Genomic DNA, 26,772 nt, shown 5'->3' on the forward strand with positions numbered 1-26,772 from the left:
CAATAGAATATGGAAAAGAAAGCAGTAGATGCACAATTACCACTGTTCATGATGTCGAGCAGTAAAAATTCTGCCATGGAAAATCGGAGGAACTCTATAACCACCGTGCAAATGCAAATTAGAAGCCAGCGTCAATCAACGGGAGCAAAAGAGCTGATGGGCGACAACGGGAAGAGGTGACGGTAGCTTGCAGATTTACAGACATGACCCTAAGCAAAGGACAAAAAGAATACAAGAACTCTTATGAGGAAGCGTAAATGGAGCGACAAAGGATGGGCAATATAATAAAATAAGACAGGTAGTGTTCAGCTGAGGTACAATCAGCTGTCAAGAAAAGGAGGCTGGAGGCTTATGACAAGTAATGTGACTATGTGAGCGGTGGATGAAGAAATCGAGAAACAAATAAAATCCGTCTATAATTAATGGCAAAGAATTGGTAATTAAGTATGTTAATTTATAAAATTTGTTAATTACGAAGCAATTAATTATTAGGACCGCCAAAGGCAAAGAAGAAAAGAGTAACGAGAAGCGCTTTTCTCAAGTCAGAGCAACGTAGACATATTAATTACTAACAATTAATAGCAACAATCAGGTAATTAGTTAAAACCGTGGGAAGCACTTTTCTCAAGGAAGAGCAACGTAGACATATTAATTAACTAACAATTAATAGCAACAATCTGGTACTTAATTGCAAATCGTCGGGCAACAAAAAGGTAACAATATTAATTAATTAGTTAGCAATCAATTGTTAAAAAGGGCAACCAAATATGATTCAATCCGCAACCAAAAAAAGAGGCTAAATTTTGGCTAATAGCTACCTAGAACGGGTAATTAAATGCGATTTGTTGGGTAACAAATTTTAATAATTATAAAATCCGGTAATTAAATGCGACTTGTCTGGCAATAAAACAGCAAAATTAGAACTTAATTAACAAAAAACAATTGGAAAAAAGTTGATAATTAAACTTGATTTGTTGGGTAACCCAAGATAAAGGAAGGCATTTCCTTAATAAAATCTGGAAAACAAAGGTAACCAAACGCGATTTTGCGAACGGTCAAGGGTTTTTTTTGTTTTTTGGTTAAGAATTGCAAAAAAGTCATGAACTAAATATGATTTGTTGGGTAACCAAAAAAATGACATCATTAATTAGTTATTAACAATTAAGAATAAAAAATTGGTAATTAAAAGTGATTTATTGGGTAAAAAAATGGAATCCAAATAAAAAAGATAAATAAATAGTTATAACAATTAATAGTGGAGAATCGATAATCAAACGCGGTGCGTGGCGTGCATAAATGATAAATGACACCAGCGGAAGCGCATCACATTGTTGATTGTTTACGTAGAATCGATACCAAATAAAATTGTAATGAAAATTTGATAATAATAGTCGAATGCCTTCCCCTCTCATTCCAAAAAAAAAAACACGTGTTAATAATTAATATAAGTCAATTACAAGAAATTGATAAGTAATGGTGATTTATTTGGAAACTACAAATATGTTAATAATTGTAAGAAGTTGACAGTTAAATGTGATTTGTTAGGTAATAAAAATTGAAATTATTAATCAGCTAACGAACAATTAATTGGAAAAAATTTGATAATTAAATGTGATTTTTTGAACAACCACAAAAAAGCGGTTTTTTTGCTAATAATTGGAAAAAATGCTAATTAAACATGCTCGGTTGAATGATTAAAAACACGGCATTATTAATCGATTATTAACAACAAATTGCAAATAATTTGTAATTAGAGGTAATTCCAATCCAATAAGGGAATCAGAGGGGCTGTAGCATCCAAAAAAAGGTTATTAACAAGCACTTCCAATCCAATTAAAAAAAAAAGGACGTGGGACCACAATTTAGCGGCAGGCTTCCAATGTAGACGTCCAAGCAAACAAAGAAAAGAAACAATCGGCTGGACGACCAATTCACGCGAGCGAATTCACACGAAACAGACGACCACCAATCGGCCAATAGAAGCCCGCCACATCAGCAATCAGAACTCAATTGAAAAGCTCCCCATTCCCGCATAGACTAGATATGTTAATAAGTTAACTAATAACTTTCCCTGTCTCCTTTCTGTTTTTTAAATTTTATACATTTTCGTTGTTTCAAGGAGGGAAAACTAACGAGGTCGTCTCCAATTAGCGATGCTTCATGTTCTCGTTGTTCATGGTGGTATACAAGTTAACTAATATACTTTCCCTTCTCCTCTCCGTTTTTAAATTTTACACTTCTTCCTTGTTCCCTCAGGTCATCCCCAATTGTTGATACTTCATGGCCTTTGGGCACAAAGACAAATTTGAAGTTGCGAAATTTTGGGCTACTCCACATTTGGAGCCCCCATGAGGCCCTGCTCTTAAAAAATTTCCATTCAGAGTTTTTATGGACTAAAAATCTTAATTGGGCCTGAGTCCTAATTGTGTCTGCCCGACAATGGCCCCATTGTCCTTCCTGATGTGAATACCTCATATGTTATTTTTTATTTTTTTGGTACGAAATGCCTTACCTCTTGCAGCTGCAACAACATTTCCTGTTACCCAATTTGTGAGTTGAGAATTCCGAAGACATCTATTGTGGTAGTCGTGGTTCCAGGACAATGGATTTGAGGCCTTACAAGTTCTCATTCAAATTGGTTGAGTGAATCTAACCACATTGAGTGTAAATTAATATAATTTGGGTGTAATCGAGGTTTTTGTACAAATTTTGTTGTCTAAATTACATATTCAAGTCTTACATCAAATTTATACTAATTTACACCGGATGTGAGAATTTCACAATTAGTTTGAATTTGATAACAAATCAACTTGAGAGATCTCGAATCCTTGAATACTTTCCTTCATTGTTGCATTGTAGTGCTCATCAACTAATTTATTGAGTTTTTGAAAAACAAACTCCTCCGATGCCTTTGTGCTTTTCTTTTCCCTTGCAATACAAATAAAAACCCCCTGCAAACGCAATTTTTTTGTAAGGTTCCGCTGCAAAAATACAAAAGTTCATCCACCTCTATATTCTTCAATTTTTTTTTTTTTTTGTTAATCTGGATATAATCTAAATTATGTAGCAATTCTTCTAGCCATTCTTTTAGACACCAAGTCGGAAGGATTAAATTGACTGCCATTCCGATGCAAATTTGCAAAAAGCTCCTCAAGTTTTCAAACATCTCCTTGGGGGCGCAATTTGTTCGATGAAAGTGGGAGAGAGCTGCAATTTCTTATAGTAAGAAAAGAATCAAGTTTTTTATTTTATTTTATTAAGTTACCATTTGCTTATAAAACAACTAGTCCGCGGCTTTGGTCAAATCCTGATGCCATTGTATAAATGGTCCTACAAATGTGCCATAGTCAGCTTCGCTATGCTTAAATCTAGTTGTATAGGTGTATTTCCTGTACTGGCGTTTTGGCCAAAAAGTTACGAATATGTCAATGCCAAGCCAAGCAGCGAGGGCACACAGCACGATCATGACGGCCAAATTTTGTAGCACCGCGTACAAGCCAGTGAGAAATGCTATCATCATGAATGTCACAGCCTGAGAAATTCGGTCCCCAATTGTCAGGACAGCAGCCAACTTAAGCCCGTACTTTTTGGACTGCAAGAGCCTGACATGTCCAACCACTGCATATATGGAGGCAATCATTGCCAAGAAATCTGAAATAACAAATATAATAAAAGCTGCTTTCTTGCCTAGAACTGCCATGCCTTTGCGTGGACCGTCACTGTTGTATCCACCTGGAACTGTAAAACCAGCTGCAAAAGTGACTGTTATGATCAGTGTAGCCACAATCAAATGATTCCCAGCCAATTTTTCGACTCTTTTTATTTCATCAGGACTAGCTGCTCGTAATTTCTTCTTTACGGTTGCAACATTTCGATAACCTCGAGTGCCAGCTGCTTGCTTCAACTCATCCTTGATTAAAATCTGTCAAAAATGATATGAGAAACAAAATTGTAACAGCTAAAATATGAAGCGAGCCTTGGTGTACTCTTCCAACGCTATTTGCACATGTGATAGAAAAGGATATTAGATAGCATGCAAAACTATTATTGATCCTTCCAATTAGAAGTGTCATTTTTTTTTGTTTTTAGACAGACTAATTAATGTTCACCTTGAACAAGATTGGTTAGATAATACTGGTTATAAATCAAAGTAGAAAGCTTATATTTAAAGCAGATATAATGTGAGGAAAGGAAAAAAACAGTTCAGGAAGAAAACGGGAAACATGAGTTTAAGAAAACTGGTTTTGAAAAAAATATAAAACGAAAACAGGACCATCTTTTTCTTCTTCTTCTTCTTTTTGCGTTTTTCATAAACCACACCGTGTTCTTCTTGATTTATAAAGAGCCGTGCGGCAATTGTGTTTACACTTTGGTGAGGTTGTGTTTGGTTATTGTATTTCTTACAAAATTGTTTGGTACACTTACATAAAGTAAAATTAACGAACAAAATATCTACTGTATTTACGAACAAAATTAACACTATTTAAAAATAAACTAAAATTAAGACTTCTATGATATGATTAAGTGTACTTCAAATATATGACAAGCACAACACAATATTTTCTACATAAATGAAAAGAATTCTAGTAGCATTACAGACACAATGCCTGAGATTTTAAATACCTAAAATTGTCTTAAAACACAATGCCTGAGTGTCTTAAAAAATAGGGGTAGACTTGGGAGGATTAGTAGTTAAGAATATTCTATAACATACAATCTAACTTTCCTATTTTCTAAAAATAAAATTTTATAATAATTTAAAATTTTCAAGTTCATATAAGAAAATTTGAAAAAATTTTTAATAATCACTATGATCGTGCAAAGGGGAGGGGAAGAAAAAACATCTTATACCTGTCTTTCTGAAAAGTGATCATCCCCTACTATTCTGTCTAGAGGCGTGGAGTTGGAATTGTCGAAAGAATTGACATCCACAAAAGGATAATTCACAAGGCAATTCCCATCTAAGTTTTTGGTAGCAACATACAGGTGGAGAGGAGTGTTTCCTTTATTATCCTTTTGGTTAATGAGATCAGAAGCCCAGGAATTCTGTAAAACAAACTCCAAGACTTCTCCTTTTTCATGCTTTACAGCTAGGTGAAGCATATTCTGACTTTTACCCATAATCTGAACCCAACAATCTGGGCAGTGGAATAAAATCTCTTGCACCAAAACTACATGTCCATGAATTACCGCAATATGTAGAGCAGTCTTGGAGTCATCATTCTTGGCAGCAACATAGGCAGTAGACCTATCAGCAGACAGTAATAGTCTTGCAATTTCCTGATGATCGAATTTGGCAGCATAATGAAGGGCAGTCCACCCAAATTTATCGACATTCTTTATAAGATTAGGCAGCTTTTCCAAAATCAGCTTCATGGATTCTGTAAGTAGCTAATATTTTAGCACAACATATGAAGATATTGTTATTCACTGGACCATTAAGATCAATTACACTACAGCAACTTACATATACTGTGTAAATTAAACAAGAGTTTTGGTTAATGGATAAATATGTACAAACAATACAGAATACATTATTGAAGGGCAAATTATATATAACCTCCCTGTGATTTCATCTATTGCCACATAACTCCCTAACGTTTCAAAATGTCCACTTCACCCCCTATGGTTTTTATGTAATGTGAAAACTTGACAAAAAATAGCCTACATATCATTAGTTGAAATATCAATAGTATCTTTATTTAAATGTTAAATCAATTGATAGTTTAACCATTTTGAATAAAGTATAAGGAGATTACGTGGATAAATGCAAAAATCATATGAGGTAAAGTGGATATTTATAGAAACCATAAGGTGGTTACAGGGGTATTAAAATTTTATTAGACACGCTTTGAAAGCGTGTTTGGTATAAACGCTATAACTAATTATGCATTTTATTCATTTTTCACTTTACATAAAATCACAAGGGGATTATGTGACTATTTTAAAACCTTAGGAGATCATCTACATTATATAAAATTATAGAGAGGTGTAATAAGTAATTTACCCATTATTAAATGGTATTTTATCAGATTAATTATTTTTTCATAAATCCCTTTTGATGCATTAATCGCTTGTGCCATCAAAGCCCAAATTTAACACAAGGTAAAAAATTAATTCCCCTGTATCAAAATATGAAAATATATATAAAAAAAAAAGAAGGAACAGGAGCTCATGTTAATATAAAAAATGCTTATCCATGAAGTGACCTGGCGAATTCCAAATTGCGGCAGCATGCAAGGCAGTTTTGTGTCCGGGGCCAAGATAAGATGGTGTCTTGCAAGACTCCAAAATTAGAACCATAATATTATGGCGTCCCTTCTCAACTGCCAGATACAGAGGTGTCTCCACAGCATAATTGTGGGGATAACGAAACTCAGGATCTTCTTGAACTAACAATTTGGCGATGTCATAGAAGTTGTTCCTAACTGCCTCGTGTAAAGCTGTATTTCCAGCCACACTAGCCATCCTCAGCATCCTCTTGCGCCTGTCAAAACATGGGGGGAACCAGCGTCCTGCTTCCGATTTTGCATAGTCAATTAGTGCTCGAACGATGCCCAAATGCCCCTTTCTTGCTGCCAAATGAAGTGCAGTCTCGCCCTGTTTGTTCAATTTCATAAGCAAACGGCCATGTCCAGCAAGGATAAGTTGGACTAAATTTGCAGAGTCACATGACTGGGCTAATACGTGAAGGACTGTGTCTTTTACTGGAGTATGTTGAGAGTAGAAGTAGTCTGAAAATATTCTCATTACAACCCAATTACCTGACTGTGCAGCTGCATACAATTCGGCGTGCATCTTCTTGCAGCCGCTACGCACTAAAGTCTTGAGTGTTCAGGAGAAATAAAAAATGCCAACTTGATGATTAACGCTTTGAAAATGGATATTCTGCAATTTATATAGCCCATTGAGATGATGGAGCCATTGAGCATGCAGCCATAATCGAAGCAGTAATCAGGACTGAACTGATCAGCTGATGCTGAACTTAGATGTACAGTAAAGTATCAAATTTATGCAGAATGATGCTGAAGTAATCTGTAGAGAAACGTATCAAAGTGGGAATAATGCTCTGAAAATGTATATTCTGCTAATCGTGTGTCACATGACTATCTCATTGTGGATGAAGTCACGTCGAAGCAGGATTCAGGACTGAAATGAGATGATGCTGAACTAAGATGCAGAGGAAAGTATCAAATTTTTGCAGATTGATGCTGAACTAATATGTAGAGAAAGGTATCCAAATTGGAATGCCGACACCAAATTGATCTTGTAATACATCTCCCATGCGAATTTTGTCTGCCCCATTCCTTGTTATTTCCTTGTCCATCAATTGTTCTAATCCTCTTTCCTTTCCTTGTGCAAGCTTGCTTTTCTTTCAGTCATTTAACAAGGTTAACCTTTGAATCCGAGAACCAAATTAAAGAAGAATCAAATATGAATTTTCAAATGACTCCATGACCATTTTTATGAATTGTGCCCGTGGATCCTGTTGGATCTGTCCACGGATCCGTACAAACTAGGCCTGATCCATGACCAGATTATGCATCCGGCCCGCAGATCTAACATGATCCGCTGGCTGATCTTTAAAGGAGAAAACTCCTCTGTTGCAAAAATCCAACCTGTGGAGCGGATTTAAAGCGGATCAATTATATAACAGCAATTGAAAATCCAACATGGATTCACATAATTGAACATTCAAGATATCTTCCATAATTGAAAATGAAAACACCAACAACTTTGTTACCTGTAAACTTCCTTTCATGGATCTATCACCAATTTGACCCCTTAAAATTCTTTCACACAAGTAACACACATGTAAAACGACAAGACATACCTTTAAAGATGTCATGAACAAACCATTATACGTTTTCTTTAGGTGATTGTCATGCACTTGTCCGTTTACTCCGAGCTCAAGTATAGCATCGTTTCTGGACATGATACGGTTTTGAAAAGGGCTAATTCTTTCTATAGAGGACAAATACGACTTATCTACTATCTAGGTCTGCTGCTTGTTACCATCTATTGCATATTATAAGAATTTTATTAGTTAATTTACCTGAAAAAATTAATAGTAAATTCTTCCTATTAGTTTTTGAATCTAATTCTCCAAATAAAGTGGCTACGTAGCTATTGCTATATATATATTTGCCTTTATTTATAAAGCACACGTATTATTACAATATATTAATCTTCTAGTGAATCCGAAATAACAAACCTAATAAATACTACTTTCTTCTCTAGAACTGCCATGCCCCTCCATTGATGCAACCAGTGTAGCCAGTCTTTTATTCCTTTTTTTTTATGTTTCTTCAGTTTTCTCTTCTGTACGGTGGCAACATTCTGATATCCTGCAGTGGCACCCTCTTGCTCCAACTCTTTAGTTAGAGTTTGACACAATTGCTTTAGTTAGTTTGACACAGAATGGTAACAAGGAACTCTCAAATTTGTTGCAATTTGTTGATTAGATTAGTTTCTTAAGTTAAAATAATGTCCAGATCCAATGTAACCTACATTACTGGAAGGGTATAACTATAGTTGTTGCGTCATTGTAAATCCTTGAGAAATACAAAAATAGTTTTCCAAATCTTCCCCCCCCCCCCCCTCTCTTACATGGTACCAGAGTAGGGATGCTCAAAATACTATTCTGATTTAGACCTACACTTGAAACTATGACAGAATCATCTGAGGCGGAAGAACGTAGTAGAACTCATTTTATCCTAGAAAATTTGACCGCACAAATGATAGAATCTCATAAGCTACGTTTTATACTCGTAAAAATAATCAAACAAAATTGAATATTATGATGTTCAACTTCTTTAAATTTATGTACACCCCTAATTCTTTTGTAATAGTGTACGGCATACAATTCAAGATCCATTTTCTTGCAGCTGCAACGTACTGAAGTCTTGACTGTTCAGGAGCAATAAAATATGCCAACTTGATGATTAATGCTTTGAAAATGGATATTCTGGAATTGATATCACACTGACTAGCTAATTGAGGATGAAGTCATAATCGAAGAGTAATCAGGACTGCACTTATCATATGATACTGAACTGAGATGTGAAGAAAAGTATTAAATTTATGAAGATTGATGCGGAAGTAATCTGTAGACAAATGTATCAAATTTGGAATAAATTTTTTGAAAATGTATATTCTTTACGTATCACAGTGACTATCTAATTAGAGTGAAACCATGTCGAAGTAGTAATCAGGACTGAACTGAGACGACGCCGAAGTAAGGTATAAAGAAAAGTATCAAACTCTTGCACGTTGATGCTCAACTAATATGTAGAGAAAGGTATCAGAATTGGAATCTGGACTCCAAATTGAAGATCTTTCCAGTCCTCCTTGCATGCGATTCTTGTCTGCCCTTTTCTTTGTCATTTCTTAGTGTCAGCAATTGTTGTAACCTTTTTTCTTTCATTTGATGTGCTTTCCTTAGCTGATTGTCATCTACTTATGCTGTGTACTTTGATCTCAAGTTGACTATCGTTATTTGGCATGACATGGTTTTGAAAAAGGCAAATTGTTTATAAAGGATGATTACGATTATGCACAATCTCAGTTGCATGCTGCTACTCTGTGAACATCTCTTGCACATTAAGAAAATTTTATTGCCTCATTTACATGAAAAAAATAAATTAAAAAAAATACTTCATAGTAGTCTCTAAACCTAATTCTCCAAATAAAGTGGCTATTTATCTATTACTGTTCATGGCAACAATACTGTATAATGCATCACAATCAAGTAAAATATAATTGTTTCTCTTCTTATTTTTCTTGGTCTGTGTTAATGAAAGAGGTTCTTCTGTGGGCATTACTAATGTTTTTGTCGGCTTAGGTGTGTTGGCCCATAAGGTCGGCGTTGCCCATGCACTTCTAAGCCTATAAGCTAGCCCATTGACGATTAATAGTTACTTCCTATCATTGCCTTCTAGTACTGCTACCAATTAATGGAAAGGAAAATTTTCAATTGGGCATTATTGTTCCTTTTTTTTTGTTTTTTTGGTGGAAAATTTTTTCAAAACCTTGTACTTATAATTTTTTCTACCTTATTATTCAATCCAATCCTCCCCCTATTATTGTTCTTTTATTGTTTCACACATAAAATGATGCATTTAGTCCTCAACAAAATTTAACATGCAGTAATTTAATCCTAATCCCATTTCCTACCACTTTTATAATCTAAAAAAGTCCATGACCAATGCTGTATGGTGCATAAAACAATCAAGTAAAATATATTTCTGTTTCTCTTATTATTTTTCTTGGTCTTTGTTAATAAATTACATGTACTATTTCTATCTATTAATCTTTTTTTTACTGTCAAAAAATTTATAGCTCTATGCCCATGTATTTACATCTTATATTTCTTTAGTCAAACTTCAGTTACCATTTTTTGTTCAAGGCATTTTTTTTTTGTTTTCTATTCAATAGAGAACAAATGGAATTTAAAAAGTGACAAGCAAGATTTGAACCAAAATCTCAAAATCCTCGGTACTGACTTCAATCATTAGACAAAAGGTCTCTTCAATCAAAGTTCAACTACCATATTGTGTTTTTTTTTTGTTTGGGGGGGGGGGGGGGGGGGGGGGGGCGCTAGCTACCATACAAACCATTAAGGTTTAATAGCATTAACCTTATAGGAGAGATGAGTCATAGGCAAAAAAAAAAAAAAAAGAGAGATAGAGGAAGAAGTTTTGCACTACCTTTTATGTCATTTTTCAGTTGTTAGCACGCGATTGTTTTCATTTAATTTGGGTTTAAGTGTTTCTTGGATAACATGAAGAGATTTTCTTGTTAGTAGTTGGCTTTCAAAAGGCTAGATTGGATGTTGGTTAAACTACAGGGTCTTTTTTATAATTTGGACATCTCTAAGGAAGATAAAAGTACTTCAGTACAAATAGAAGGTCCATTTGCTTATCTAATCAAATCTGGGCAGAGGTCAATGCAATTAACCCTATCTTTAAACACTCTGGCAGCACTGAATTTTTAGTGTAGCATTTGGGTTCATTACTTGCTTAAATTAGCATCTATAGTACAACAAAAAGAAAGCCCAGCTATTTATTTTGTATCTATAGGTTTGCACTGATACAAATTTTGCTCTCTCAAGATGCGTGAGAAGCATCTGAAAATTCTATCATTCTTGAACTATAGCTAAATACCAAATCAATCAATTGACACCAAATCTCCCCAAACAAAAAAACTAAGAAAGATATTTGACAGAGGTAATAGAAAAGATATTGAAAATAGTAAAAGAATGCCATAATGGTTTACATAGCTCATAGCCTCCATTGTATGCGGAAAAGGAAAGATATTATTGCAGTTTTTTGGTGACAAAATGCTACCAAAACTCATCCTCTTCAGTCAAATCTTGAACCCAAACTCTGAATGGACCTATATACCAAGAATAATCAGCCTCGGTATGTCTAAACATAGTTACATATCTACTACTCCTAGTGTTCCTTAAAAACTGAACGAGGTCCAAAGGTATATGATAGCAATATATAGCAGCAAGGACGCACAACAGAATCTTGATATGCAGCATTGGTAACACAGAAGACAAGCCCGTCAGAAATGCTATCATCATCAGGATAATGGCCATGAAAATTGAAGCCCTACCTCCGTGGAGCATAGCTAACTTGAACTTGTGGTTGTTGCTTTGCAAGAGCAAAATTAGATGGAGGACTGCATGAACGGAGATCATTATTGCTAAGGAATCTGAAATAACAAATGTTATAAAAATTGCTTTGTTTCCTAGAACCGCCAGCCCTTTGTTTGGACTGTCACTATCATTGAATCCACCTGGGATGGTAAAACCTGCCGTGAAAGTGACTGTTGCAATCAGCGTAGCCACAATCAAATAAGTCCCAGCCAAACTTTCCAGTTTTTCTGGTTCTTCGGTTTTTGGTGCTCCTAAATTCTTCTTCACAGTAGCAACATTTCGATAACCTGGACTAGCACCTGCTCGCTCCAACTCTTCCTTGATCAAAACCTAGGCAAGCGAATCTATTAGACATAGAACCGTAGCGATGAACTTTCAAATTTGTCACATTTTCTTTCTTATTGTATACGGGAGATGAAAAGGTAATAGAAGGAAGTATTGTGACTTTTCCAAAAATGAACTTTCTTAAAAGGCAATTCAAAGGGATCATTCTTTTATTTTTGCTCTTGATTCCTTGGCTAAGCTTTAGTGTCCTACTTTAATTAATAAGCTCAACAGTGTGACCATGCAAAGGGGAAGGGAGTAAAACGGGTACCTGTCTTCCAGTAAGCTCATCAATGTGAAGTATGTTGTCAAGAACAGTGGAATTGGAATTGTCGAAAGCACTGATATCAACACAAGGGTGATTTACAAGGCTATTACCATCTAAGTTTTTGGTGGCAACATACAGGTGGAGAGGAGTGTTTCCTTTAGAATCCTTTTGGTTGATGAGTTCAGAAGCCCAAGAATACTGTAAGAAAAATTCCAACACTTCTCTTTGTTCATATTTTACAGCAAGATGAAGGATGTTCTGGCGTTTATATGTGATCCTCTTCCAACAATCTGGGCAATGCAATAAAAGCTCTTGTATGACAGCTACATGTCCTTGAGTCACCGCAATATGTAAAGCAGTCATTGAGTCGTCATTATTGGCAGTAACATAGGCCATGAACTTGTATTTAGACAATAATTGTCTTACTACTCCTTGATGATTAAATTTAGCAGCATAGTGAAGTGCATTCCATCCAAATTTGTCGACTTTCGTTGTAAGATTTGGCAGCTTCTGTAAAATCAGTTCCACTTCTGCACAGCAGCCAATGTTTTTTTTAAGATATTATAGTTCATTAAAAATAAACCGCAAGAACTCACAACTTAGATATTATCCCAGCTAAATTGCACTTTTTGCAAATTGGTTTAAAGGAATAAATTGATATCATAAACCAAATTGATTTGTTTATCAATAAAAAGCGATGATGTGCAAGTTGAATTTCGACGCTTCATAGATCAAATGCTCTATAAAGCATAAACGACGCTTAAGCAGACTAAGATGGAGTCAGAAATATTTAAAACTCAAGATATGTAATTGTTCAATGGATAATTTCAGGCCATGATCCTTAATCCAGGAGTAAAAATGGTTACCCTGCTTTCCCCCGCGTCTTCTGTTAATGTATCAGAATGGATAAACATCCAAAATTTGCTGCTTTTTCAGAGATGGTGAATGACATTTAAGGTTACCTGGCGAATTCCGTATAGCTGCAGCGTGCAGGGCAGTTCTGTTACCGGGGCCGAGATAAGATGAAGACTTGCAAGTCACCAAAATCAGATCAACGATATCATGATATCCCTTCTCTACTGCTAGATACAGAGGAGTCTCCATAGCATAATTGGGGCGATAATGAAACTCAGGATCTTCTTGAACCAACAATTTGGCAACCTCATAGAAGTTGTTCCTAACTGCCTCATGTAAAGCTGTGTTGCCATCCACATTAGCCATCCTCAGCATCCTCTTGCATCCGTCAAAACCCGGAAATCGAAATCTTGAATGAGGATATTGATGTCTTGCAGATGCAATAAGTGCTCGAACAATGCCCAGGTGCCCCTTTCTAGCTGCCAAATGAAGTGCTGTTTCGCCATGAACATTCTTTTTCATTAGCAGACAGAAATGTCCTGCAAGGATATGTCGCGCTACCTCTGCAGAGTCACAAAACTGGGCTAATACGTGGAGGACTGTGTTTCCAGTCGAAGTCTTCTGAGAATAGAAGTTCCCAGAAAACCTTTTCATTAGAACCCAATCACCTAAATGCGCTGCTGTATACAATTCAGGATCCATTTGTTTCTGTAACTCATTGTCTAAATACTACTGTGGGACATGCCAGACACATACTATAGTTAGAATTTTTCATCGAAGTTTCTGGTTTATGACTTGTAAATACTTAATTGACACCATGGTTTCTTTTCTGGTGTATATCCTGGAAAACCTTGTTCTAGGAATGGTTGAATAATTTGACTGGCAGCCCATAAAAAATATGAACATAACCATGAATTGACTTGTGACTACGCGGGTTCAGAAGAAAATGATTGTCCTTTACATTTGTTGTTTCTGTAGTTTTCAGTTTCTTGGAAAAATTTTGAGTTTACTTCCACTTTCGTGGGAAGACTTGACTCCACTTTCGTTTTCTTGCCGAGGAAGTGGGTGGAAGGTTGATCGTTTAGCTGTGTGGTTAGTGACCTGAGGCATGACGTGAGGAGAATGGCACCTAAAAAGTGTAAAATTTGTGTGACTACTAATGGATACTTCCATACTTTGCATGCCACAATCTATTTTATACAACTGCATTTATAGAAACTGGACTATCAATTTTATACTAAATTAAGTTCAGTACAAGGAGATTAAACCCTATCCATTCTACCACTTGGTTAATTTCTTTCACCAGGAGGACTTAACAAACCTGCATGTTGACCCCAAGAGAGCCATCGGAGCCATGCTTTTGCCAAATTTAGCAAATCCAAGGTCTTTAAGTACAACTTTTAATCTTTCTCTTGGTAGAGATATCAGAGGTTCAAGGGGTGATATTAGATGAAGAAACTAGAGCTGAAATTGCCTTAACAGATAATTTCTTTGGTTATTAAGGTCATCATTAACGATAGTAAAGATCAGTGTTCAAATAATCTATATTTCTTTCCTCTTAGTCGTGCACAGGAGTATAAATTAAATAAATGTCTAGATTTGGTCATTTGAGGGAACATTTCATCGGTATCATAATCTGAACTGAGATCGAGTTGCACAAATATAGCATGAAAAAAAAAAGGCGGCCACAAGGTTGAAAGGGAAGAAGAGAGCACATTCCATCGTTTTGTTCTTGTGCCATATATCAACATTGCCCGCCCAATCTGAACGGCCTATGGAGGAACTTTTGTGACGAGGCTAGGCAAAGATCAGTCAACAAGGGACACAATTAAACAGGTGAGAGAGAGAGAGAAACTATAGTAGTACAAAAATATACAACATGTTTAAGAAGCTCTATATGCATTTACAAAATCTACAGCATCATCTCGACAAACTGTAGCATTATCAACTCTAATCTTCCTTGGAAAATTGCATGAACATCTACTGCTTAAGTTGCACAACTAAGCTTTTACTCCAAACAAGATGAGAAGGGAAGCACTGTCAATAAGAAGCCGAAGCTTAACATACCAGATTTGGGCGTTCAAGCCCCCCTTGCTTTCCAGGCAAACATCAGAGCCGTGATGAGTTACTCTTGAAATGCTTGGGCATGTCTGATTTTTTCACAAGGCATAGATTCTCTCATCAGAATTATAGTCATCCAGATCAGAAATGTTTGCCGAATAGGACCAAGAAAATGATTTGCTTCCACTTGCCCTTCTGATCCGTCTCTGAGAATCATTACCAAAAACTCCAAAATGCTGTCGAAAAACAAAGTAGCTCATGCTAACCAGCGTCCCGCCCAGAATGGGTAAACCCACCACTGTGATTGTTATAGCCATCCAAGAGCTCTTCCTTCCCACTACCACAAAAGCTATAGCTAAATATGCTCCACAGGTGCTCATACAGGCAGCCCACATCAGCTTATTTACAATCGAGACGATTAGTTTCTGAGATCTAGTATCCCAGGCAACCAAAGTGATCTGAACAACAACTACTGCCAGAGAAATGAAGAGAGAGGTGGCATTCAGGAGGCAAAACACCCGGAAGCCAACAGTACCAGAGATCAATGCCTTTCCTGCTTCTGGTCCATCTGTCATATATTGGCCAGGCAAGTTGAATATAGCCAAGAAAGCAATGGAGGCGAAAAGAACAGCAGCCACAGTTACAGAATTGATGGTATTTTGAACAGCCTCTCTATGAATTTTCTTGAGTTCTTTGGCGATGCCTGAAACTCTCCTCTGAGTCTTCTCATTCTGTAGTAACTGAGAGTGCACCTCATGCTTAATATCACTCACAGCCCTTTTGAGTTCTATTGTTACATCAACTTGACCAACATGCCTTGCATGTTTGGCACCAGCCTCTAACAGAGCTTCTTTGATCTCCAATGCTGATTCTCCATATTGGAGTTTGTCAGCAATGTCCATCGCAGTTTCTTGTTGATTGTTGATCACATTGACTTCAATGGATGTGTATGTCAGCAAGAAGCCTACTACCTAAAATGAAGAAGCAGGGTAGGCAGAATCAGGAAACACACTTCATGAAGCGAACAATGGCCATAGCTTATGAAATTACAAAACCAGAACAAAGAACACTAAGAATTAGCTTTTGCCAAAAAGGTATACAATTTGGTCTAACATTGACTGGTTTCATGATTGACACTAAAGAAACCCTGACCACCCCAACGAGCAAATGTTGGCTTATTTTCTTCTCTATGCAAACCCCTCTACTTCCCACCCTCCTCCACATCCCAACCCCCCCCCCCCCCTCCCCAAAACAAACATTTAAACCAAGGATTCTTCTCACCTTTTTGCTCTCTTTTAAGCAAGTGAAACTCCTGTAATGACTATGGTTTAGAAAAAAAAAAAAAAGAGAGAGAGGTTTCAATGGCTGAAATTCCAGATAGCTAAATAGAAACGGTATGGAACCACAATTAATTCACCGTTTTAAATTAGACTAGTTCCTTGCACATTTTAACAATTAGCAAGAAAGAAGCAAGTAGAGGGCATGACCCAAATGCAAGTAAAAAGGCTGTCTACTCGGGAAATTATGCAAGACTACCCAGGAACTTGACAGGAGATATATAGAGTAAACTTTAGTTTTCATGTATTGACAGGTATAATGTATCCCAGAGTTCAGTCTCAAGTAGCTGAAACATCCTTCCTTACCCTAAAAGGCTCTTAGAATCTTCCCTCCACAAAAATCCATTGTGTTTAGCCTCCATTTCTATAACTTCTATAGGATCAATCAGCATCACCTTCTAATTACCCATAGCATATTCACACCAATAGAAGCCATAAAATCTTCCATCCATCACTCAGAGGCACCTCTTCAGACGCTAATGTCTATATTAAATTCCCAAGGATTATTATGTTACAACAGATGGTGTTGTGCAAAGTCACCTTTGAGGTTCTGATCACTTCCTCAACTAGTATATTGGGTAAAGTGGGATACCATCACTCATCCCTTTCCTTCCTGCCATAATAGCTAATTGCAAGTAGCAAAAATCCTCTCCTCACTGCATATATTCAGAACACCTTCAATGGGGCAAATGCATCCTAAACAAAAAGCTGAAACCTGCTCACTGCTTTAAACTTGATACCAACTATTTTTGGTTTCTTAAATTGGAAATGACCTCACTATAAGCCACTGTCAACACTTCAATTCTGATTTTCAGAACAAAGAAGAAAGACAATAACAAACATGCCAAGATCCAACTAGAAAATATTCCAACCAGAAAATGCTTTAAATCATTTTTGCATCCTTTAGAGGTTCAAATAAAAAAAAGAGAATTAACTGATCAAGAAACATGGAAGGAGACACAGGAATTTCAACAAGAAGAAACATTAACCAATTCCACACACACACACACACCCCCAACCCCCCCCCCCACCCAAAAAAAAAAAATCAAACAACCAAGAGTACCAGCTGAGGATACCTGAGAACGGACTTTCCGAGTAGCTATATGCACAGCTGTATTGCCCTTTTTATCACGTTCATTCAGTATAGAATGATCAGCATCCAATAGATCCTCCAAAACTGAAGTATCCTGACCTTTTGCAGCCATATGCAGTGCAGTTTGGCCCTTCTTGTCCTTTATGGACACAATCCCTGGATCTCTTTCTATTAGAACTTTCACAATAGGGAGAAGGCCATATCGTGCAACGGTGTGTAATGCTGTTTTGCCATTCTTCCGCACAATAAGCATGGAGCTCACATCTGCATCTAATATAGCATTAACTACATCTAGATGGCCATGGGTAGCAGCTGAGTAAAGAGGGCTTGTGTTTGAAGAATTACAAGCTCTACAAAGCTCAGGCCACAAGCTCAAAAATTTCTGGACAATTCCTGCATAAGAAACATACAACACCACATCAACTGCATATAATAGAAATATGAAAAAAAATATATGAAATCATGCAGCTCCAGATAGAATACTCCAGGAGACTTTTGATTTTATTTAAGTCAACTAGGTTCATAATCTATAAGGAGAACTTCTGCAAGAAATATTGAAGTAGAAAGGAAAACAGCAATCTCAATGGCAAAGCATACAAAATTAAAACCAAAGGCCTGTAAAATTGCTGAGACCCTAAGATTGCTAATGGGCAACATTGTAAATATTATTTTATTAAGTTTTGCATGCAGAACCTTATACTGCACAGTAACGTAACATGCTGAAGCGATCACAAGTATTCGACACAAAATGTGGTAAGAAATGATTTAACATCTAGATATCTTTCTCATCCTGTATACTAGCCACCACATTCATCCATCTTATGCTATTGTCACAACAGTAGCAATATTTTAAAATTTTCAGTCAAATTACTGGAAATTGAATAAAAGAGTGTGCATAACTTGTAATTTGGCAATCATCAGAACATAAAGAAATCACATGGGCTCTGGCAAGCTCCAATTTCTAATTATCAGATTGTGATCTTATACTTCCAATTTCATTTTTCTTTCTTTTATTCCCACTTCTCAACAAATAAATAAAATACAAAGCCACAAAAACTTGTTCTTGATTTAAAAAAAAAAAAACTACAAATATGATAATCCATTCAGTTTCTCTTATTTTGGAGGACCAATTCATGACAATTCTCTTGATAAGCAACAATTTTCAATTTTGGAATGCTTCGATTTATTATCTCATCTTCCAGTGTCAATAACAACAGCAGAAAACCAGAAGATTCAGAAGCACAAGAAATAATCGTATTGTAGGCCCTTATAACCGTTCTTACTAAATCCTTTACCTATCTCCCCTTCCTCACTATGATGAATCATTCGTAAAAACTTCACAAATCAAATCAAATTCTTCCAAGTACACACATAATAACACAAAATACAAACATATCTTGAACCATCAAACAAAATTACACAAAACAAAGGAAAGATTATGAATTTTGAACTAATCCCACTAAAATAGGCAACCAAGTTTAGATAAGTACCTGAGTGTCCACGAGCAGCAGCAACATGGAAAGCATTCATATCAGCTTTAGACTTGATCAGAACAGTCTGCAGATCACAAAAGCTGATCAAATAGTTAAAAACCTCCACAAAATTATTCTCCGCAGCTATGTATACAGCAGTCTCCCCTGCATCATTTTGCAAGGCAATTAAGGAAGATGGATCCGGCCCATCATCTGATATGATGTTCTTGAGGGCCTCAAGGTCCTCTTCCCTCACGGCAGTGAAAAATGATTGGTGGGTTATGAACCTAAAGGACTTCGAGTCCATCAAACTGAAAAAGTTTCAATCTTTTTTTCCCCTTGTTTCTGGTTGTACTCTGTTTCTTGTGTGTTTTTTCAGTTTCTTTAGAGTGAAGAAGAGAGCTAGAAAGTTTTCTCTTTCCGCAGTAGTATCTTTTTTCTCTATAGGATTGTGTGTGTGAGTGAAATTCAATGGATGGAAGACCTGATGGAAAAGATACCTCAGACATGGTTGCGAGTGCTATAGTTTTTACTGTATCAAAATTTTTCCTGTAAAAGTATTTTTCCATAAAACATACAATTTACGAATAAGTGAAATTTTAATTTTTCTACAATAATGAATATATCCCTTGACTTGAGTGCCCAAAGAGTAAAAAAATCCTTACTTCTTATGTTCCTCTTACTGTAGATAGTGGTGGTGGGCCATGAAAAATTGAATTTGGGATTGATTGGTGACATGTACACACAAATGCACCAGCTGTACACCTTGGTGAAAGGGGTGAAAGGGATTCATTTTTTTTTTCGGAGATAATAATAATTATATAATTATTTTATTCTAAATTACAAGAAAAGAGAACTCTAAAAAGACTTAAGTTAGTTAGGAGTTAGCATGAACATAAATCTTACTAAACTAAAAAAATCACACAGATTTTATTAAATTTAAAAAATATTTTAACACCATTGTTAAATTTTTTTCGCTATAAATAAAATTTAAAACTCCACCTACTCCCGTCCCTTGTTGGATTCCCTTCTTGATGGCCACTTAGCGACTTTATCTCTTGTGAAAAATTACAGATTATTTGGAGCTTGGAAAAGTTATAGATCGGGTTGACTTTTGAGTCTTCAAACCGTGCTGTATCCACTCTCTGTATTGACCATTTTATAAATGGTCTTTCACTCTCTTTGTTTTTTTCCCCTCAAAAAACTAGTTGCGTGAAGTTCATTTCTTGTTCTTGGTTCTGAATTTTTATTCCTAGAGAAATTAATTCACTACGTACGAAATCTTGATAAGACATTTGGGGTAACAAAGGAGACAGATTTTCTGCACTAAAATATAGAAGTACCTAGGAAGTAGAACAATACGTTGGACCAATTAGTTTTCCAGAACATTGGGTCCACACGGACCACAGTCAGGCCACACACAGTTATATGCAAGATGAAAAGGGAGTAGAACCAGGATGGACCCAAAATTAACCATAAGGACAAAAAATACAGCAAAAATAATTATAGAAGATTTTATAAGCCGGGAACCGACAGAAGACTGATTATTGATTATTAATATTCAGGTAACTTAGATAAAGCATTCTCCTGTTGATTAATAACAACGACTCTTCTTAAGAGAATAAAAGTGATTTGTAAAAATCAGGTCGGCCTTGAGCTTGGCTAGTTGACTTTCATTTGGAAACTACTAATACAAATCTTTCTACGCACTTGATTTAGGAAGACTAGTCTTTTTTTTTTTTTTTTTTTTTTTGCCAAAACTACTAGAATTTATTTTCCCTTTATTGATTTCCACATTCATGAGAAGTTAATCTTCAAGTTGCTCTAACGTAAGCGTTTAATTTATACAGCTTCAACTGGTAATCTATCTCCATTAATACATTGAACTGAAGCACGAATGACATAAACATAACCATTACAGATTAACATTCGGTCATCCACATCTTTTTGGTCTTCTTAACCCCCTCTGCTTATAATTACAAAAAGGTAAATCTTTGGTGAGATTTTATGGCACTAGAATAACCGAGAGAATATACATTCAGCGTAGATTTAACAAAACAGGAACTTGATCACGACTCAAAGCTCATCCTCAGATTCCGTAGAGAAGAACCGCGATAGGTAATCAGACGCCTCATTCAAGATTGGATCAGATTCACAAGGTGGAACAATGCGCTTCCTCATCAATGTTTCTATAACTGGATACTGCCTTTTTCTGCCACCCCTTGGTCTCGATCTAAATTGTTCATCAGACTCTTCAAAATCCCCCTGAAAACCAAAGGAACAATACAAAGATGATCAATAATCTCCTTAGCAGGTATGCTTTAATATTAACTTGATGGGATCTGATACAGGAACGCCCAGTTTCATCCAAAGAAACTTACTCGAGTGAAAACATGGCGCCCGGATTTCTCATGGTTATCTCTCACATGCTTAAATGAAAATGTCATGCCGCATGATGGAAATCTGCAGGAAAATGGCTGCAGCCCCAAGTGCACAGCTTTAACATGCTGATTAAGGTTCGACTTCTGCAGATTTATTGAATTTGATAATAGGTGCATCAGGAAAATGGGACAAGTATAGTAGCAAAACCAGAAAGCAAGACATGGTATCAGACTGCTATAAGTAAGAGGCAAAAGTTCAACCACGGGATCATAAATATGAGTTCATTCTGGAAATTCTCTGTTTATCAGAGACTTTGTTATGCAGTCAAGAGCAGAAATAACACTTCGAAAAGGTAGCAGCCACCTACATTTGAGAATGAGAGAAGACACCCCTCAAAGCTGCATTTTACTTTAGATTGAGAACATCCTGCTTCATGTGAGCAGAGGTGCCGCTTGAAGTTCTTCTTCAGCTGCCTTGTCCCGCATGTCTCACAGATAACATACTGATGACATGAGCGAACATGTTCCTTGAGGCATTCACCATTTGTAAAATACTTCATACATCCTGGTTCAGCACAAAATGCCTCCACTGTGTCCAACTTAACTGCATTTAGGAAAGAGTTTTAGGAGAAGTTAAAAAACAAGAACTATTCACTCCAATGCATGTATTGCTAATATTACCATTGATTTTTGTCCGAGTGAATTAAAAAAAAAAAGCAACATCATTTGCAACTGAATGCTTTATGCCTGACTAAACTTTTCCTCTAAAATGAAACAGCTTACCATGAGACTCCTCATGCCTTCGCAATTTGGAGGCAAATTTGAACACCTTTCCACACCCAACTTCAGTACACACATACTGCTTTGGACTCGTAACATCATTTGAGGAAGAATCATAGTGAAATTCTTTCACATGCCGCTTCATGTTTCCTTGGTAAGCAAACCCACATTTGCAACTATCAAGAGGACACTCAAAGAGTTTCCCTTGATGCTGAAGTAGGTGTCTGGTCAAGTGATCTTTTCTTCGATAACTTGCATGACAGTCAGCCACTAGACATTTAAAAGGTCTCTGTATTGAAGAAAATAATTAAGTAAATTCCAAGTATAAGAATCACTACAAACCAATTGAATCAAATGAGAAATAAAAAATGAAATAACATCCTCAAACCTCATAGCTGAATACAGCGTGAAAGAGGCTTGCTTGAAGGATCTTCTCAGGTGGTCCCCCAACCTGGTACTAATCCATACAAGTCAACGAAGTGCCTCTTGCATTTTGGAGTTCTTTATGTGGGATCCAATGCTTGTCACGCCTAATAACAAATCCAGATCATAATACAATATATTAGTCCAACTAAATACTTCCATATGCAAGCATGGCAAAAAAAGTTGACATAACCAGGTCAAAATATAACTTAAACCCAATGGCCTGATTGATCATGATGACTGCACAAACATGTATAAAGATCCAACAATCCAGGTCAGGATTCTAACAACAATGACTGTGCTATTTCTCTTGAACTCAATTTTGTTATGAAACTAAATTAGACTATTCTAGTTAAGAATTGATTGTCATCAAAATTGAGCCTACACCAGATTTAAGAAACAATATAACGAAAAGACAGACAAGCAAGGATAATTACCTCAAATGAATGGCTTTGCATATGCTGTCTTAAGTATGCAGGCTTTCTGAAACTAACACCGCAATGTTCACATGTATTCATTTTTGGCTCATCTTTTGCTTGCCCATTTTCCTCTTCTTTCTGCTTCAATTCCTCCTATTCCACATTAAAAATGAAACTCTAAACACCTTTTTGAAATCAATGTTTTAGAAACCAAAAAAAAAAGTAAAGAAATCATGTCTATCTCCTTTGTGTAATCATAAAATCCATAGCATACAGGAGTGGAAGGATAAAAAACCTGATGATGCGAGAGGATGTGAGAGGAGATGAGGGACTTCTTGGAACGGCATATTCCACAATATTCACAATAGTATCTTCTTATGTCCCTAAATATCACTGGTCTTTTGTTCTCTTTTTCTTCAACCATTTCTTCTTCTTCTGAGCAAGAAAAATCTGTTAACTAACATGTCATCTAGCTAATCAAGCACTATAGCCATGCAAAGCGTGATCATATTCAAGTATAAATATGATAAGCTGTTTGTTTAAAATTAGAAAGTAACCCAGTCACAGCTACATAACAGTTTGGACTAGTATTCAATATAACCAAATAGTAGTAGTTTCACACTCCAAAGTCCAAGGGAACTTGGTATAACATTTACCACAAAGCAGAATATACAGGCAGACACACATGTAACAGTTTACATATCAGTAAGATTTAAATATGAGTCATTTCTTCTCCAGGATCTCATTCAAGTTATAATTTTCCATCATACAAGGACGTAATATAGAAAAAAATTGTCAGTACAACAATTTAAAATTCTCCATTTCAATCAACATCCCAGTTTTCAATGTTTCACGCATAATCATATCCTAGCGAAGGTCCAATGTCGTGGCAGAATTATTGCACTCATTTATATATAGCCACCAATTCTGAATCCCAGATATCGAATTGTATCGTCTCAACCCCGTATATCCCTTAAGCCTAATTAACCACTCAAAACTGAAGAAATTCACTAATTTTTAAAATTGGCATCTTTATAACAAAACACAAAAGGAAAAACTAACAAAAACTTTGTTCATGAAGCATCGTAATCAAGCTCGGGTCTTTACAACAAATTTTCTTCACTCATACATTTCCACAAACAGCAGCTAGCATGCAAGTTATCTTCTACCCGTTTCTACACCCAAAAAGATGAATATCACAAGACCCATCTCCCCAATCCTGGCCATGAGCTTAACACAATCTAAATTAAGCGACAATTTCGGTCTTTCCAGTGAAGTAAAAAAAAAAAAAGAAAAAGAAAAAGCTGCAACACGAAAATTATCTGAAATATACAACATCAACTCTCTCACCAGAAGTTAAAGCTAAACAAAGATCTAAAAGCATAAAAACCCAAAACGTAGCGTTATATACCTCTTTCGTCTTCAATCTACGGCGACAATTGACGGAAGGGAGGGCCGTGGGGCGGCGGCGAGTGGAAAGAGAAATTAGAGTTTTGATCTGACGGTACTTTACACGAAGCGTGTTTAAGTACTCCTATGCCCTAGCAAACGAGTTTATACATCGACCCCACACATTCGGAGGAAATATCAAAAATTTGGGAAGAAAAAACCGAAAAAGTCCCCGGTTTAATTACCGGTTTTTTTGTTTTGGTGGATTTTTAGGAGTATCGACTTAACCAAGCAATTTTGGGGATACAACCGGTTGGATTGCCACATAATTCCGGGTCAAACAAGAGAGGGGAAATTTTTTTTTTTTTCTCGCTCCTTTGGAATTTTAAGTTGAAATTGAAAGACAAAAGGATGCAGATTAAGTTGAATTTTAGACTTGTATCAGTAGATAGGGAGATAAATAGTATAATAAATATAAGTGAGAATAATAAATTTAGTATAAATTAATTGTTGTAACGTTTTGCATTTCCTCTTTTACTCTCAAGGGCAAAATGATACAATCTTATTAACAATCCCGAAAAAACACATTCCCAGGCCTAATAAACTACCAATAACTTATTTTTTCTTAAGAATTTCTTTTTATAATTTGCACTAGTAACTTTTATAGTTCTAGTGTTGACCAGGTGAAAATAAATTACGAAATATATGAAATTAATATACAGGAAATATAGAAGTAAAAATATAATTTTTCGAGTGTTCTAGTGAGTAATGTTGACACTTTAGAAATAAGGAGTTTTGGATTCGAATCCTCTTTTCCCTCTTTTCATATCTTTCCCCTTTAAAGAAAAAAAAAGTAAAAATATAACTTAAAAATAGCTCAACATTGACCTTAATTATCAATTGTCAATGCACAATAGTAAATTTCCAGTTTTAATAAGAGACTTCTTGGAGAAACACTAGTCTTTCTATGATTTCTAAGAACATGCCAATAATTTTGAAGGATCATTTGATGTATCCAAATCTCTTAACACTCATCAGCAATCATTCTTCCTATACAGAAGTTCCCCTTTTTATTGTGTCCAAAGTGTATTCTTCAAGTAGATTAATTCGATCTCTTGACTTCAATTACAGTTATGTACAAGTAATCATGTATAACCTAATGATCCTTTTTTGTTATGGTACGAAATGATCCTTTGTTGTTTTCGGACCAACCATGAAAGCATACCACTGTTTGGAGCTAGAAGTCCACAGGTAGCCAATTCTTTTGGTATATAGGGAGGGTATCATGTATCGAAGCACAAAATTTATTTCCCTTTTGTACAATTGAAAGCAATTTCTTTCTGTAATTGTACAGTCGCATTCAATTGCTTGATTAATAAAATCTGTTTGTGTTCATCTATCTGGTGCCTTGAAGGGGAAAAAAAAGGGTTTAGTGCTACTTTTATTTTTTATTTTTTTGGGTAAAAGTGTTAGTCTATTTGAAGTCTCAAGTCAAAAACAGGTCCAATGCTCTTTTTCCTTTTTTTTTTTAGTAAAATGATAAATTTCTTCTTCGAAAGTATTGGAATTCAGAATTGGTAGTAATTTCAAAGCATTAACAATGGATCTATCTTCAGTTTTTAGTTTATTTATCGTGTGTCCTTAATGCACCAAATAAAAAATAACATATAATTTATAAGAGACGTCACAATCATGGTCAATTATTCTATGATAGCACGTATGATACTAGTTTTCTGTCTTATCTCTGATAAGAAATTCTAAACTCTACAAACTCGTTTGTTTTTTTTTTTTTTTATAATTTTTACATAATTGGGAAAAACTTTTATTTCAGAAGTCCACATAGAAATAAAAAAAAAATTTTGAAGGACATAGGAATAATTACTAGAGGCTTCAATCTCATATACAAAGGCAAGTATTAGATTACTTCTATTAAGATTTGCAATGGAAATTTAAATCAAATTTGGACAGCTCAAGAACGACAGCTCCTTAGCATGAGTACTCACAATTAGATGAATGGGAACTATCACTTGCTTATGAATGCATCCTTGGCTAGTTTGAATGACGACCAAATTCATATCACTAAGCTTTTATATATACAACATTTACATAAAAATACTAGCATGGCTGAATTCATATCACTAAACTTGAATTGGAACTATCACTTTTTAAGTGATATGATCTGTGTTCGACAATGAATCTGTGTTCGACAAACTATGCAGCCTGTAACATGACAAGTTCCGAATCTAGAATTGAATGGTATCAAAATTTGCAACGAAAATCTAAATCAAATTTGGACAGCTCAAGA

At 35.7% G+C, this 26,772-nt stretch overlaps 4 protein-coding genes across 6 annotated transcripts; all 4 read right to left on the minus strand.

Moving 5' to 3' along the window:
* Positions 1-3,213: 3,213 nt before the first annotated feature.
* Positions 3,214-7,662, minus strand: LOC113718515 (protein ACCELERATED CELL DEATH 6). Of its 2 annotated transcripts, XM_072071806.1 has the most exons (4): positions 6,765-7,661; positions 6,210-6,600; positions 4,852-5,381; positions 3,214-3,922 (listed from the first exon to the last, which is right to left on the minus strand). In XM_072071806.1, exons 1-4 carry the CDS (start codon positions 6,780-6,782, stop codon positions 3,284-3,286), a joined length of 1,578 nt encoding a protein of 525 aa, XP_071927907.1. In that variant the 5' UTR covers positions 6,783-7,661; the 3' UTR covers positions 3,214-3,283. The 2 variants fall into 2 exon arrangements, with proteins under 2 accessions (XP_071927907.1, XP_071927906.1); XM_072071805.1 differs by having other exon boundaries at positions 6,210-7,662.
* A 3,563-nt stretch (positions 7,663-11,225) lies between these two features.
* LOC140021521 (protein ACCELERATED CELL DEATH 6-like) lies at positions 11,226-14,594 on the minus strand. The gene is made up of 3 exons (XM_072072547.1): positions 13,220-14,594; positions 12,261-12,787; positions 11,226-11,995 (listed from the first exon to the last, which is right to left on the minus strand). The coding sequence occupies exons 1-3, from the start codon at positions 13,812-13,814 to the stop codon at positions 11,345-11,347; spliced, it is 1,773 nt and encodes a 590-aa protein (XP_071928648.1). The 5' UTR covers positions 13,815-14,594; the 3' UTR covers positions 11,226-11,344.
* A 211-nt stretch (positions 14,595-14,805) lies between these two features.
* On the minus strand, positions 14,806-19,556 carry LOC113717603 (ankyrin repeat-containing protein At2g01680). The gene is made up of 3 exons (XM_027242357.2): positions 19,094-19,556; positions 17,587-17,996; positions 14,806-16,144 (listed from the first exon to the last, which is right to left on the minus strand). Exons 1-3 carry the CDS (start codon positions 19,380-19,382, stop codon positions 15,272-15,274), a joined length of 1,572 nt encoding a protein of 523 aa, XP_027098158.1. The 5' UTR covers positions 19,383-19,556; the 3' UTR covers positions 14,806-15,271.
* Positions 19,557-20,932: 1,376 nt separating this feature from the next.
* On the minus strand, positions 20,933-24,641 carry LOC140021619 (transcription factor IIIA-like). Of its 2 annotated transcripts, none has more exons than XM_072072880.1 (7): positions 24,490-24,641; positions 23,374-23,513; positions 23,097-23,231; positions 22,240-22,525; positions 21,825-22,060; positions 21,457-21,600; positions 20,933-21,340 (listed from the first exon to the last, which is right to left on the minus strand). In XM_072072880.1, exons 2-7 carry the CDS (start codon positions 23,500-23,502, stop codon positions 21,152-21,154), a joined length of 1,119 nt encoding a protein of 372 aa, XP_071928981.1. In that variant the 5' UTR covers positions 23,503-23,513; positions 24,490-24,641; the 3' UTR covers positions 20,933-21,151. The 2 variants fall into 2 exon arrangements, with proteins under 2 accessions (XP_071928981.1, XP_071928982.1); XM_072072881.1 differs by having other exon boundaries at positions 23,374-23,528; positions 24,490-24,600.
* Between the last annotated feature and the right edge of the window lie 2,131 nt (positions 24,642-26,772).

This window comes from Coffea arabica, chromosome 11e, assembly GCF_036785885.1.
Source record: "Coffea arabica cultivar ET-39 chromosome 11e, Coffea Arabica ET-39 HiFi, whole genome shotgun sequence".
Taxonomy (NCBI): Eukaryota; Viridiplantae; Streptophyta; class Magnoliopsida; order Gentianales; family Rubiaceae; genus Coffea; species Coffea arabica.

What these genes read in the sequence shown, in the direction of transcription:
- LOC113718515 (XM_072071805.1), bottom strand. Translation starts at nt 6,798, where the DNA reads ATGCACGCCGAATTGTATGCAGCTGCACAGTCAGGTAATTGGGTTGTA. An exon ending in CGCAATTTGGAATTCGCCAG is followed by an intron (nt 5,382 to 6,209) that starts GTCACTTCATGG and finishes AGCTACTTACAG; the next exon opens with AATCCATGAAGCTGATTTTG. An exon ending in ATCACTTTTCAGAAAGACAG is followed by an intron (nt 3,923 to 4,851) that starts GTATAAGATGTT and finishes CATTTTTGACAG; the next exon opens with ATTTTAATCAAGGATGAGTT.
- LOC140021521 (XM_072072547.1), bottom strand. Translation starts at nt 13,814, where the DNA reads ATGGATCCTGAATTGTATACAGCAGCGCATTTAGGTGATTGGGTTCTA. An exon ending in AGCTATACGGAATTCGCCAG is followed by an intron (nt 12,788 to 13,219) that starts GTAACCTTAAAT and finishes GCTGCTGTGCAG; the next exon opens with AAGTGGAACTGATTTTACAG. An exon ending in ATGAGCTTACTGGAAGACAG is followed by an intron (nt 11,996 to 12,260) that starts GTACCCGTTTTA and finishes TCGCTTGCCTAG; the next exon opens with GTTTTGATCAAGGAAGAGTT.
- LOC113717603 (XM_027242357.2), bottom strand. Translation starts at nt 19,382, where the DNA reads ATGGACTCGAAGTCCTTTAGGTTCATAACCCACCAATCATTTTTCACT. An exon ending in TGCTGCTCGTGGACACTCAG is followed by an intron (nt 17,997 to 19,093) that starts GTACTTATCTAA and finishes TTTCTTATGCAG; the next exon opens with GAATTGTCCAGAAATTTTTG. An exon ending in CTCGGAAAGTCCGTTCTCAG is followed by an intron (nt 16,145 to 17,586) that starts GTATCCTCAGCT and finishes TCTTCATTTTAG; the next exon opens with GTAGTAGGCTTCTTGCTGAC.
- LOC140021619 (XM_072072880.1), bottom strand. Translation starts at nt 23,502, where the DNA reads ATGGTTGAAGAAAAAGAGAACAAAAGACCAGTGATATTTAGGGACATA. An exon ending in TGCAAAGCCATTCATTTGAG is followed by an intron (nt 22,526 to 23,096) that starts GTAATTATCCTT and finishes TCTTCAATACAG; the next exon opens with AGACCTTTTAAATGTCTAGT. An exon ending in AAGGCATGAGGAGTCTCATG is followed by an intron (nt 22,061 to 22,239) that starts GTAAGCTGTTTC and finishes TCCTAAATGCAG; the next exon opens with TTAAGTTGGACACAGTGGAG.